At 34.2% G+C, this 14,638-nt stretch overlaps 1 protein-coding gene and 1 pseudogene across 1 annotated transcript; one reads left to right on the plus strand and one right to left on the minus strand.

The window, feature by feature from the left end:
• Window positions 1-1,430: 1,430 nt before the first annotated feature.
• LOC110693468 lies at window positions 1,431-4,974 on the plus strand (annotated as a pseudogene).
• A 3,906-nt stretch (window positions 4,975-8,880) lies between these two features.
• LOC110693902 (cytochrome b6-f complex iron-sulfur subunit, chloroplastic) lies at window positions 8,881-11,918 on the minus strand. Its single transcript, XM_021871080.1, has 5 exons — window positions 11,765-11,918; window positions 11,361-11,608; window positions 10,549-10,666; window positions 9,775-9,957; window positions 8,881-9,203 (listed from the first exon to the last, which is right to left on the minus strand). Exons 1-5 carry the CDS (start codon window positions 11,801-11,803, stop codon window positions 9,099-9,101), a joined length of 693 nt encoding a protein of 230 aa, XP_021726772.1. The 5' UTR covers window positions 11,804-11,918; the 3' UTR covers window positions 8,881-9,098.
• Window positions 11,919-14,638: the final 2,720 nt, after the last annotated feature.

A 14,638-nucleotide genomic window follows, 5' to 3' on the forward strand; every position in this document is an offset into this window, starting at 1 on the left:
ATGTACTAAGTTAATAACATCCCGAGAATCGCACACGTACTAGCAAGTAAAGTAGTAAAGTATGAAGGAAGTGATGTTGGTGTAAAAACAAAGTATGAAAGTTGGGAGGAGAGGGAATCGAAAAAAAACTCCATCCGTTTCATAATATTGGTAGATTTTTATCGCAAATATATATATTTAATCTCACATTAGCATCAATTGTAAAAATTAGATATTAATTATGTATTCACCAAGACGAATGAAATAAAACCTTATAAGAATATGTTTGTTTTTATGTAAAACGAGATATTTAGAATGTCCCTTCTATTTTTAATAGTCAAAAGATTTTAAATGAAACTAATATTATGAGACGAATTGAGTTTAAAAATTATGATAGTTAGGGGTCTAGAAGGAGAGATTTAGTAAAATATTGTGAAAGGTTTCAAAAAAGGGAAATATAGCAAATACGATAGCAAAAAGAAATTGAAGCAAATAGTAAAAAAAGGAGGGGTATTATTTTTTTTTGTAAAAAAAGGAGGGGTATTATTTTTTTTTGTAAAAAAAAAAATTTAAAAATTAGCAGAAGTGGGTTTGGGTGAAAATCATGAGAAGAAAGAGATGTAATATTAAAGTGTTGTTTTTTTTATCAGTATATTTATATAGAGGGAGTAGGTTGAGAAAATCTAAGTTACTCAATATGGGTAACAATATATATTACTCAACTAGATTAATCCCATGCGTTGCACGATTTATATAGATTTTATTTGTTTAAAATTGTTGTCAATATTCTTTATTCGAGAAAGTGTAATCATAATCTTATTTATTAATTTTGAAAGAAATATTGTAATTGTTTAGTTTTAGAACTTAGGAAAAAAAATAGAGAAAAAAATGATGATGTCAAAAATAGTTTTGGCGGAAAAAAATTTTATAAGCATTTGACAAGTGTCCTTAATAATGTCAGCATGTTTTTATTTTAGTAATAGTTAATAGATCGATATGAGTATCAAAATTTGTTACTCAAATGGGTAACCCTTAATTTTTATCTTCACCTTTTTTTTTTTTTTTTTTGTTTTTGTTTTTTTTTTTTTTTTCTCATCTCAAACCTTGTGAGTTATGACGCGCGACAAAACTTCAATATTGTGTTTGGGAAAAAAAAGTTCAAATAAGTAACTCATCAGCAATATAAAATAAGCGTTAAAATGTTACTCCGTATAAAATACGTTTTCGTTGAGTAGTTTGGGGGGCTTTTTTCGCTCCACGCTCCTTTTGAGACGACACAGTGTGTTATTGATATTGGCAAGTGAACGGAGTAAGTAATGTATTGGTACGTATACAAAATTGTGTGGCAATCGATAACGTACACTGTTAACACAATTTACAAACCTCTATAAATTGAAGAAACAAACTTTTTATTCATCAGTAACAACCAACTCATACTCTTGTCAAAAAAAAAAAAAAAAAAAAACTGACTCATTGCTTCACAATTCATACATATTAAAAATAATTCAAGCTCAATTATTACGCCATGAATTTAAACCCACTAAACACAGAAACTTTACAAAATGATGCATCTCAAGCTATAAATTATTTATCCCACTATTATGAAAACGTACACAAATACCCGGTTCGATCCGAAGTTGAACCAGGTTACCTTCAAGAGATCATTCCTCAAACTGCCCCCTCTTCGCCGGAGTTACTCGAGCACATTCTTGAAGAGGTTGATACAAAATTATACCTGGCTTAACTCATTGGCAAAGTCCTAACTTCTTTGCATATTACCCTGCAAATGCAAGCAATGCTGCTTTGCTAGGAGAAATACTTTGTTCGGGACTTAATGTAGTCGGCTTTAATTGGATAGCGTCGCCAGCTGCCACTGAACTTGAAGCCATTGTTTTGGATTGGATGGGAAAATTGCTTAACCTTCCTCAACAATTTCTTTTCTCTAGTGGCGGTGGTGGTGTCATGCATGGTACGTACATTATATAGTTGTTGAAGTGTGAATGTTAAACTTTTGAAATTAAATATTAAATATCAAATATCATAAAAGATCAAGAAGTGGAGAGAATGAGAGATGGTTAGACCCTCAATCTTCCCCTAGTGTAACAAGAGTTCGATCCTCACCCCCACCAGCCACCAGGGGTATACTGGTAAACAATGAGGATGACTCTATGATTTTTTTGTTTTTTTTCTTTAATAGCAATTTATGTTGAATATAATCACAGGTAGTACATGTGAAGCAGTAGTGTAACAAGAGTTCGATCCTCACCCCCACCAGCCACCAGGGGTATACTGGTAAACAATGAGGATGACTCTATTAGGATTTTTTGACGGCATCTTGATTCTTAAATCATGCCAAAAATTTCCTCTGCATAATTTAACACGCACCAATTAACTTTTGCCAAATAAACCGTTATTAATAAAAATAAATTAAAGTTTAAACAACTAATAAGTAATTAATACTCCCTCCGATTTTTTTTTATCTTTACATTTGGAATCTTGTAACTCGTATGAGACAGAATGATCAGGTGGAAAGAAAAAATGAATCGGAAGGAATACCAAATTACTTGCACAAGTTTTACACGTTTAACGAAATTGTTACAATGATTTTTTTGTTTTTTTTTCTTTAATAGCAATTTATGTTGAATATAATCACAGGTAGTACATGTGAAGCAGTAGTGTGCACTCTAGCAGCCGCAAGGGATCGTGCCTTGGACACTCATGGTGAAGAAAAGATAACAAAATTGGTTGTGTATGCTTCAGATCAGACCCATTTCACGTTCCAAAAATCTGCTAAACTAGTTGGAATTTCCCCTCGAAATTTTCGAGTTCTTCCAACTTATTCCTCTAGAGACTTTGGTTTATCACCCACTAAATTAACGGAAACAATTGAGGCTGACATATCACAAGGGCTAGTACCTTTGTATGTTTGCGCTTCTGTTGGGGCAACAGGATCTGGTGCTGTCGATCCCATCGATGGCCTTGGCCGAATAGCTAAGGAATTTGGTGCTTGGCTTCATGTTGATGCTGCTTTTGCAGGTAATATTTCATCATGCATCTAATCGCGCTCTATATTATCATTTTGGTCATTGTAGATTTAGGGGTGGTACCGTGGTAATTTAGATTGATTATTACATATTTGAATTACACAAAATATTGTATCACTATGAGATATAATAGTACTACAAAGACATACTATGATCTAATGGTATAAAATACATGCATAATGATACACATAAAATACCAATGCAAGTGTAACCATCAAAAAATACTATTATGAATGTGGAATGACCATTTATTCTCCTATGTGTTTCCAAAGTACATGGTAGCTATGCACCAAGATGCACACATTTTTTTTACATTGTGTATCACCGACGAATTCAATTCAATGTTAACTCTTTCGGAAGAATTTAACATTTACTTTTACAATATAAGTAACATTTAATTAATTTTTTCATAACTTATTACAAAGTATAATAGTATAACATTTTTATAACTTTTCATGGTCATCAAGTATTCAACTTTTGTCTTATTCTATAAATATCTCCATTTCTATGTACTTGGATATTCAAATTTTAATACTGTAGTATAATTTTATACCCTAAATAAGATATGGTAAAAACAAAAATATGGATAAACAATAACTCTGGTGGCCATAAATTGGGTGGATGTGAAGCAATATACGTACAATTTAGCAAATGCATACATTCATTACAGTCTTGAGAAAAGATTTTCCCAACTTCGAGTGTACTTTTCTTATCAAATAAAGAAACAAGTCATAAATTTCGGCTGAACACTTAGTGACAAACACAGACTTGCATCCACTTTGTATACACATCGTATATTTGGTTTAGACATGTATAATCATATTATCGTAAATTGGGTTTAGACATGTATAATCATATCATCGTAAATTTGGATTAGACATGTAACATGTATAAATCATATTATCGCGCGTATTTTGACTTTAGACATACATATAAACCAATCCTGGGAGGATCATGGAGTGGATGTCCCTCCATCTCACCCAAGAGTGACTTGGGTTCGATTCTCAATCCACCCCTCGATCTTGTCCAACCCTGACAGTATAATCATACTATCATAATTTAGGTTTAGACATATATAATCATATTATCATATTTTTGATTTAGACATGTATATAATCATCATATTATCATAATTTGGGATAGACATGTATAACATATTTACTGAATAAATTTACAGGAAGTGCTTGCATATGCCCAGAATATAGACACTATTTGAATGGAGTGGAATTTGCTGATTCAATTAGCATGAACCCACACAAATGGCTCTTAACCAATATGGATTGCACTTGTTTATGGCTAAGGAACCCCAAGTTACTCGTCGATTCTCTTTCTACTAACTCTGAAATCCTCAGAAATAAGGCTTCTGATCTCAATGAAGTAATAGACTACAAGGACTGGCAGATTGCTCTAAGTCGTCGTTTTCGAGCCCTTAAACTTTGAATAGTCATTCGTCGTTATGGTTCGGATAATTTGATGGCTCATATACGTAGTGATATAGAGTTAGCTAAGCATTTGGAATCCTTGATTCAGAAAGATAAGCAGTTTGAGTTGATCGTGCCTAGGAAATTTTCATTGGTTTGCTTTAGACTTAAGCAAGTTAGTAATGATGGGAATTTGAATGTGATAAACCAGACATTGTTAGAAGTTGTGAATTCGAGTGGCCAAGCTTACATGACTCATGCAGTTATAGGGGGGAAATTTGCTATACGTTGCGCAATTGGAGGTTCAATGACTCAGAAGTGTCACATTGATAGCCTTTGGAAGTTGATTCAAGAGAAGGCTAGAACTATAATTTTCAAATGGATGGAAAACTATTTAGAGGATAAAAAAAATTCATCAAAATTAGAGGAAAAGTAGGTTTATTCATTCCTTAATGTTTGAGAATGAAATTCTTCTTGTAAAAGTTGTAATTGGATGGTTTGTGAGACTGTACTTTCATTTTTTTTTGTAAGAATAATTTGTCTAGAAGGGACATATGTATTTACTTATTTGTCTTAAAAACCTTATATATTTAAAGTGGTCTAAATAAACCTTATAAGTTTGTTTTGTTTTTTGGGGGATCCTTGACATCGAAATTCGGTCATTGACTTATTTTTTCCGACGTTGACCTCGCACGTGACTGTCACATTACTAAAAAAAATGTCCCTCCCCTTTTTTTTTCCACGTTTCTCCCCAATTCCTCTTTCTCTCTCCTCTAATCCCCAATTTCATTCTCTCTCCTTTAATCCCCAATTTCTCTCCAGAATTTCCCCAAATTCTTTCTCTCTCCTCAAGACTGTGGCTTCCAAACCCAATCCTCTTCAATATTTTTGACCAAATTCAGTCCATCTTATTTCAATTAACTACTTTCCGCACCTGGTAAGATCAATGTTTGCGATTTTTGTCTTCAATTTCTTTGTAATTGAAATCATTTGCAAATTAAGTTTATAATGGAATTGGTTATGAAATTATGTAGTTTTTTGTTAAAGCGTAATTTACAACATGTTTTTCCTCTATAAGGAAGATATCAAAGTGCAACTGTGGGCTTTCTCTTGCACAAAGAACATCATGGACTCGTGAAAATCCACACAAGAGGTTTAAATCTTGCAATTTTAGGGCATGCAAAAAACTTTTTCCTAAATCTTTAGCAGAGGAGAGAGAAAGAAATAGGGGATTAGAGGAGAGAAAACAGAGGAATTGGACGAAAACATGGAAAGGGGGGGGGGGGGACAACGATTTGCTCGCATGTGGGTAGGGATGTCAATGGGGTGGGGCGGGGCGGATGTTGACATTCCCATCCCCATCCCCGCGGCGGGTCTAAAATTCATCCCCATCCCTGTCCCGGCGGATACAATTCCAAAACCATCTCGCCCCACCCTTCACTTTGATATCCACCCCCACCTAATCCCCGTCAAAGACCCGCCTAATCCCCACCCAAGACCCACCTAACCTCCACCTTTCAAATACACAATCCTACATAATTAATAGAAAAAATTAGAAATAATAATCCCAACTTTCATCAATTTTGGTAGAATAATCCCAACTTTAGATTATACAGGAATAATCCGAACTTTAGGGGGTGTTCTTTTTCTTCAATCCCAAACCGGTCAACAAAAGTCAATGACCTACTATATCAGGTCATTTGACATTTGACAAGCTCTGATTGGTCCAAAAATTTTAAAAAAAATAATAATTAAAAAAACTAAAAAAAATAAAAAAACAAAAATAATAAAAAAATAAAAAAACCAAAAAAAAATCAGAAAACCCAGCCAACCCCCCTCCCCCACCGTCCCCTTCCTCTTCCCCCACCACCATAGCTAGACCGCCACCTCTCCCCTCTCCTGACCGCCGCCTATCCCCCACCCCTTGCATCGCCGTTTCCCCCCCTTCCCGAAACCCCTTCCTATTCCCCCCACGCAACCATCGAAACCCCAATTTCGCAGCCAACGAAACCCCAAAACGCAGCCGACGAATCCCCTGTATCGCAGCCACTGATACCCTAAATCGCAAATTCAAGGCTGTTTTGCAAATTTAGGGGTGATTTTTAGGTGATTTCGGGATTAAGGGAGTGGTTTCAAGTGAGTTTCGTGACAGGTGCCGACCGGCGTTCGTGGCTGGGAAATTGAGAGGAGAAAGAAAATGAAAAGGGGTTGACGTTTGGCCGGATTTCGTGAGTGGTGGCCAGATTTCGTGGCTGGTGGATGAATTTCGTTGATGGTGGTTGGGTTTCTTGGCTGGCCGGATTTCTTCTTAGCGGTCGGATTTCATGGCTGGTGACCGGCATCCATGGTTGGTGGTCGAGTTCAAGGATCTTCAGTTTTTTTTTTTTTTTTTTTTTTTTTTTTTTTTTTTATTAAATTTTTTTTACCACTTAATTTGTGACACGTGTCACTTAAAAAAAAAAAAAAATTAACCCATTCGACCGGTAACCGGTATTTGGGATTGAAGAAAAAGAACACCCCCTAAAGTTCGGATTATTCGAGAATACTTTAAAGTTGAGATTATTCTACCAAAATTGATGAAAGTAGGGATTATTATTTCTAATTTTTCCTAATTAATATAGATAACATTAAAAAAATATATATTTTAAATATTACACATTTTTTGTTTATAATATAAGTGTATTACAAAGTATTATAATTAATATTTTATGTTACATAAATATTTTATAAAATAGTACTCCCTCTGTTTCATAATGTTAGTCCCACATGTAATTAGTCACATAAAATAAGAAAAATAAATATATTTGGAATCTAACATTAAAGTACAACATAATTCATAATTAGTTTACCTTATTTAACTTTTTTGATTTTTTATTAGGAAAACACAAGACATAATTGCATAATTTAAGGTAAAAATTTCCTTACTTAAAGTCGTGTCATCAAATAAACAATCAATTAATTCCAAAAAAATCAAATAATAAATTAAATATATTCAATATGGGTAAATCTTTTTGAAACGCCCAAATAGTATACGGGACTAACATTATGAAACGGAGAGAGTATAAAAATATGAAATTTGTTTTAAAAGATATATAAATGTGGGTATAAGGTGGGGATGGGGCGGGTACGAAGTGGAGCAGATGGGGCGGGGCGGGGATGGGGAGGGTACAACCTAAAATCCACCCCCGCCCCATCACCCATGGCGGGTATGGTTTTCATCCCCATCCCCGCCCCACCACCCGTCAAACAAAGACCCATCCCCGCCCCACTGGGGCGGGTCTCCTACTAGACCCGCCCCACTGACATCCCTACATGTGGGTGTTGACCGTGTTGTAGAGCTAAAACCAAAAAGTAGTTTCTTAATGTTTTTCTCGCATTTTTGATAAAGTCTTCCCATTAAATAACTTTTATAAGGTTTTCAGTGAGTACATTTAAAATATTTATGAAGGAGGATTTGCATCAGTATATTAATAGAAAGATCATTATGAAACAGAAGGAGTGTCATATAAGGAAATATAATACTAGTAACTCATTATCTAACTACATGACCTAGGGCACTTGTTTGCAAGATCCTAATAATACCCCAGTGCACTTCCTCTCCTAAATTTGTATTTTTTTATTTATTTTTTGAAATAAAATTGATTCATAAATAAGCCATACGACATCTACAAAGAGATTTAGATCTAACAAATACATAATAATTGAATCAAATAAAAACATTCTGTAAGCAAAGCTACCATCGTTGTTGCAAATCGTACATTCTTCATACCCTCTTTCATATCGCTATGATTTACAGCCTTCTTCGGCGAGGGGGTCTATCGATCTGTTGTAGCCGTGCAGAAAATTTCCGTCTGATTCGTTCGATTGTTGTCGAAATATTAATCTCTTTTTCAATCCCGCACAAAACTTTACCCATGAAACAACTGTATAGCAATTCATGAAATAAAAAAGCAAATCTTCCCTCAAAAGAGAGAAGAAAAACCCGATCTTTCGAAGGAGCCAAATCCTTCTAAAGAGGAAGAAAAACACTGTCTTTCGAGGGAGAAATGTTCCTCCTAGAAGAGGAAGAACTATTATAAACCTAAAGCAAGAGAAAAGGCACAAAAGAAACAACGATTGAGACTTTCCACCGGTTGGAAGCCCCTTCAAAATTCAACAATGGAGGCTAGGGTTTTAGAGAGAGAACAGAGGAAAGAGTCCTAAATTTGTATTTATGTGAACGAGAACTGGGATTTTTATTTGGGGATGAATAAATATAATTGTATAACTCTCAGCTACTACTATTATTCAATGTTGTATTAGCAGAGGTAGTTCCTCTCTGGGTTTTTTTTTTTTTTTTTTTTTGAATGGGAGGTAGTTCCTCAATCGTCATCCCAGATATGTAATCCATACCCTAAAAATGAGATAATTTTAGCTCAGCTGTAGTAAACAAAGGCTTTGCTTCAAACGATAAATATGTAAGATATAGGCAATTTATATCAGTAGCAGGGAAATGTATCTGCCAGGGAAAAACTTGAATATTGCTGTCCTTAGATATTCAACATCACACAGTTTACAATACTATCTACTGTACTCAATGTATCTTTGTTGATGCAGAATTATGTAGTCCACTTCACAATGAATTCAAAACGACGACTGACAATGTGATCTAGTCTTATGCTGACCACCATGGTTCATCACCAGTTCTGAAATCTGTTTCGGTCCATGGAACGAACACCACCTTTCCATCATCAACATCACAATGTGCCAATGCCAACGACTGTCACACAATTACAGAACAAAACAGATTAGGAAATTTAAGATTTATCTACAACTGTCGTCAAAATTCACTATACTGAATTATACCCATCCTTCCCAAAGTAAAAGGCTTATTTGATTGTAGTCGTTTATAAGATGTTACGTTAATATACCATAACTATCACTCATTAGAAAATGTTTTGCAACTTCCAGGAGTCCTACCTCACCAATGTCTGACGTTTTTGGAATTTTTTTGGATATCATTTATGATGGTAGGGAACTTACAAAGTCTACCTTCTTTCTAAGGTGTCACGGATGTTATTAATGGAATTAACTTGACTTAACATATTTAACAAAATGACCTCCAGATTTGTTAAGGAAATGAACAAACTCCTTTCATCCTTTCCTACAAACAGTTACTTCCAAAGCACAGTAAATGACAGAATGAGCACTAGATGATGTTTATTTAGCTCGTTCTCTTTAATATACAGATGGGAGATGACAAGCTCTTTACTTCATCATAAACCCAAGGTCACTAACTACTCCAGTTAGCTAGCTAACGAAAGAGATGTGCAACAATATTTAGGGCTTACCAAAGGGGCAGGTCCTCGGACAACTCTGCCTTGGTTATTGTATTGGGATCCATGGCATGGACAGATGAATTTGTTCTCCGCAGCATTCCATGGAACCACACACCCAAGATGTGTGCAAACAGCATTGATTCCGTATGTTGCAAGAGTTTTGTCGTTCTCCACAACCAAGTATGTTGGATCTCCCTGATGCAGCATCAGTAAATTGTAACATTAAACTCAACTCCACCAGCAGCTGACTGATACCCACTAAAATTTTGTTTTCTTCACTTTAACACTTACAAATTGTTACTTATTCAGATCAATCAAGATAATTCAAAACAGACCAGACTAGGAAAATTCAAGAGCTGATTAAACCAGATAATAAAAACATCTTAAGTAAGGTGAAGTGAACATAGCGTCAGTATCATACTAGGTACATGAACATCATGCTGAATAACCAGTAATATAGTTGCTATAAAGTCTATGTACAACCCAAAACTGTTTATCAAGAATCACATCCTCAATAACAAACTAAACCAAGAGAAAGCCAATAAAAATAATATAATCTGCAATGACAGCAGGAACGGACACCAGTTCTGTTCTGGTCCATTATGCATAGCAGTATAGCACATAAGCACCGATTATAATATAATATACTTGTACGGTCCAAATAACTAGACTGCTTTGTAGAAAATTGTTTGCCTATGCTCACTTTTTACGTACTTATCCATACTGAGCTAGCGTGCAATAGAGAGACCAAGAGAAAAGGCAGATTATGAAGGATGGCAGAGATACCTTCAATCCTTGGGTAAGGGTCCGGTCCCCTGGTGCGTGTGTCTTAAGCCACTCAGCAGCAATGACATCATTGCCAAGAGCATCCTTAGCGATGGTACCACCAGCACCACCTCCTCCACTGTTGTTCACAGATTAAATTTAGAGAATAAAACTCGAATAGCATCAGTATGTTCAATGACTACAATGTACAAAGACATCATGAAGGTGCAGATATTAAACCAGAATGCAATAACAGTTTAATATTTTCCCAAAGAAAAGTATCAAATGAAACAAATGAATTTTTACTAAACTTTATTCATCTAGATGCCCTTATTACAAGAAAATAGATACAAATTGAGGAAAAAAGACCATAAACAGGACACGTTTGCTGAATATATCTGCCTCACCTAACAAATCCACACCTAGGAAATTCAAGTTCATCTTGAAGATAAATGAAGTATGTGATATACTTGTTACAACATCTCATATCATATCAATAAATTTTGATTGCTTAGTAAATTTAAACCAAAATTCGATGACAAATTCAATTTTAATCAATTTGATTTACAATCGAGGAATTATAATATCAAATGGCTTATGTTCATTTCAGAGTAACTAACAAAGTCAATAGTAATGAACTAGACTCATTCTGAAGGGTGGTCTTACTCAATGTTAGTAACACTTACTAATTTACAAATAATAAAAAGGTCAATGATAGTACTATATAACTCTAATAAGTATAAGAAGCTTATTTAAACTGAAATAATAAGCATTAATAACACTGATTGATACATGATTTTGTCGACATTTTAAATTGAGACGAAGTAGCTTACCCAGGTGGGACAAAGAAACCTGCATAAGGAACCAACATGAAACCAGTAGGAAGAGAAATGGCACCCAACAACAACAAATTCATTAATTCTCTTTTTTTCATGTCAGGCACATCATCTGCTGGAATGCTAGTAGCTTGGCATGTTAGCTTCATCCCTCCTACTCTTTCCTTTCCAATCAAAACATTAACTCTACCCGCTTTCGCCAAAGTCAATGATGGCGCGAACATTCCACTCTTGCTCGAACATAGCTAAACATCCAACGCACAAAAAAAGAGGGTCAGTAGAAAAAAGTCGCAATAATGCTGACTGGATTTAATCACATGTTTTTAGTATCACCCTTCGAGACTTTAACAAGTAATGAACATAACATTGTGTCGTGTCCTGTCATATGGAAGAGTACATACCTGAGATGGGGTGGCAGATGAGAGGGTGGAGGATGCCATAGGAGCTTATTGTTGTGAAAGATGCAATTTGTTGAAGATTAAGATGATGGGGTTTGAAAAAGGGTGTTGATAAATCGAAGGCATTGAGCGTCTAATAGTAAGTTGATAAATATGTGGTGGGTTAAGCCACGAACGATTTTGTGGATAAGGTAACTCGATGGGTTGGAGTGGGATAATGTGTTTTATACTATAAGGAGCCACACGTTCCTTCTTATATTCTTTTTTGAAATTTTTTTTTTTTTTGAACATTTTTGTAATGATGTAATTCAAATAGCGAAAATTGAAGTTCATAAACACAAAATGCAAATTTCTCAATCAATAACATATTGTTTAAATAAATAGTGTGAATGACATGTGTCACTTATTAGTGATGTTTTTTCCTTTACTTTTAAAACAAAATCTATTACAACCCCTAAACATATGATATTGTGATGAACATATGGAAAACAAAATAGTTTCGCTTAACAACTCAGTTGAACCCGTGCGATGCACAGTTTATATAAAACCTAATTTTAATTTGTATATTTAAAAAATAAATCGCTATTATACATGAATATAAATAAGAATTACGTATATTTTGTAATTTTAAAATTTTTAATTTTCATCAAAATTATGATATAGTATATGTTCAACATTGTCTAATTCATAATTCAATGTAGGAGGTCATTTATTAGTGTACTGTTTACAATTGTTTCAATTTTCTATGATAAATTGATAGGTTTTAGTTGTAATGTAAAAGCTTCCAATATTTAAATTTCAAAAATATTAAATGTAATAGCTCTACACAAAAAAAAAAAAAAAAACAAAAAACAAAAGAAAGATGACATCATTATTGCATTTGTGTTTCAAATTTGTGCTGAAAAATTTCAAATTTGGGCATGGAGATGACCTCGATCAAAGCAAAACTAGAGAGTGCTTCATCACAAGCACCAATTCTTATATTTCTATAGTTTGTGTTTTCCTTAGTTAATTTTCTATTTTCATGCATTTCTTAGTTTATTTTACCTTTTCTCCTTTATTTATTTGCTTATCTTTGATTTTCAGGAGATTGGTGATGTTCAAGGAGCTCAATGGCTTTTTCTCAGGATTTGTAAGGCTCAAGATGCATGCCGATCTCTCCTTTTGAAGCTCTAATGTTAAGGGGTGCAAAGTCCAAGTATTCTAGGCCGTGCTCTCAAGCTGCGTGGGCATAAAAAATGGTGTTGAACCCACCGTGGAGGCCTTCGGAAACTTCTACCCCCAAGATTCATCAAGTGGAGTGCACGGAAGCATCAATGGTCGCACAAGAGGAGCTCCCCTGCCCCTAGGTGCGGGCGTGCACGAAGGTGGCACGGGCGTGCAGAGTAGGGGCCACGACCGCACAGGGGAGTGGTGCGGCCGCACATCTCATCTTTCTTCGTTTCGTACCCATTTCTTCGCAGCCGCGCATGATGAGGAGAGGGCGCGCCTATTGGGGTTCGTTTTGGATGTCTAACTAACTTCTCGTTTGTTAGTTTTACTATATAACATGAAGATTTTTATTTAGATTGGAGTTTAGAGAGAGAAGCTCAAGAATTTGGGAAACTTTGTTCTTAGATTTTAGAGAGAGAAACTTGGTAATTGATGATTGCTACATTTTGATCTTCATTCCTTTTTATATTGATAAAAGTTTTGTAAGAATTGCTTTCTCTTTAATGCAATTTTAGTGTTTGATTTTTGATATATTGTTGAATTTCCATAGTTTGTTTGATTTCATCACTAGGTGAAAAAAGGCATTTGGCAGCGGTTCAAACCCGGTCTAAGGCACCGGTTTGAACCGCTGCCTATGTGAGGGGTGCCAAAAAGGGGGCCAAAAAGGCACCGGTTCAAACCGGTGCCAAAAACCGAAATTGCCACCGGTTAGCCGGTGCCAAAAAGGCCCACAAAAAAATATTCCAAAATTTTTGGCACCGGTTAACCGGTGCCAAAAACCCCCCAATAATCATTTTTTTTTTAAATTTAATAAACTAGAATTAAATGAGAATACCAAGTATGAATCGAACATCACAATCAATATAATTCAATCTATTCAATATATATATATGATCAAAAAAAATTACAGTATAGATCAATAAAAAAATTACAGTATATAAATCAAAATAAAAAAATTACAACATATAAACAAATAAATAAAATTACAATATAAATCACAAAAAAAAAAATTACAACTTCACAATATACTTGTATCTTGATTCTTCAATTTAAGATCTAAATCCATATACCTGCACCAATTAAAACAACCAAAATGAATCGATTAACATGATTTAGCTGCGAAAAAAATAAAAAAAAACCCCAAAAAATCAGAAAAAAAAAGAAAAGAAAATCAATTTAAAACCTAGAAATAAACCCAGAACATCAAAATCAAAAAATAAAAATATATAAAAAAACTCAGAAAAAAACTCGATTAAAATCAAAATTAAAATCGAAAATCAGAAGAAAAAAACCCAGACAATTAAAAAATTTCGAGAGAAAAAACCCAGAAATTAAAAAAAATCAAATTAAAATAACTTTAAAAATCGATTAACCAAACCAGAAAATTGAAAATCACTTAAAAAAATAAATTAAAATCGATAAAAATAACAAATAAATCGATTAAAAAAAAACAAAATTCGAAAATCAATTAAAACCCAAAAAATAAAAAATAAATCGAATTAAAATCAAGAAATAATACCCTAATCTTGCTCATGCATGTGTTCGTGGTGGATTAAACCAAAAAAAATTCGAAGAAACCCATAAAAAATTTCGAAGACACTCATAAAATCAATTAAACCCAAAATTAACTTCGAACAAACCCAAATCAACTTGTATTAACCCAAA

The sequence above is a fragment of the Chenopodium quinoa genome, unplaced genomic scaffold (genome assembly GCF_001683475.1).
Source record: "Chenopodium quinoa cultivar QQ74 unplaced genomic scaffold, ASM168347v1, whole genome shotgun sequence".
Classification (NCBI taxonomy): Eukaryota; Viridiplantae; Streptophyta; class Magnoliopsida; order Caryophyllales; family Amaranthaceae; genus Chenopodium; species Chenopodium quinoa.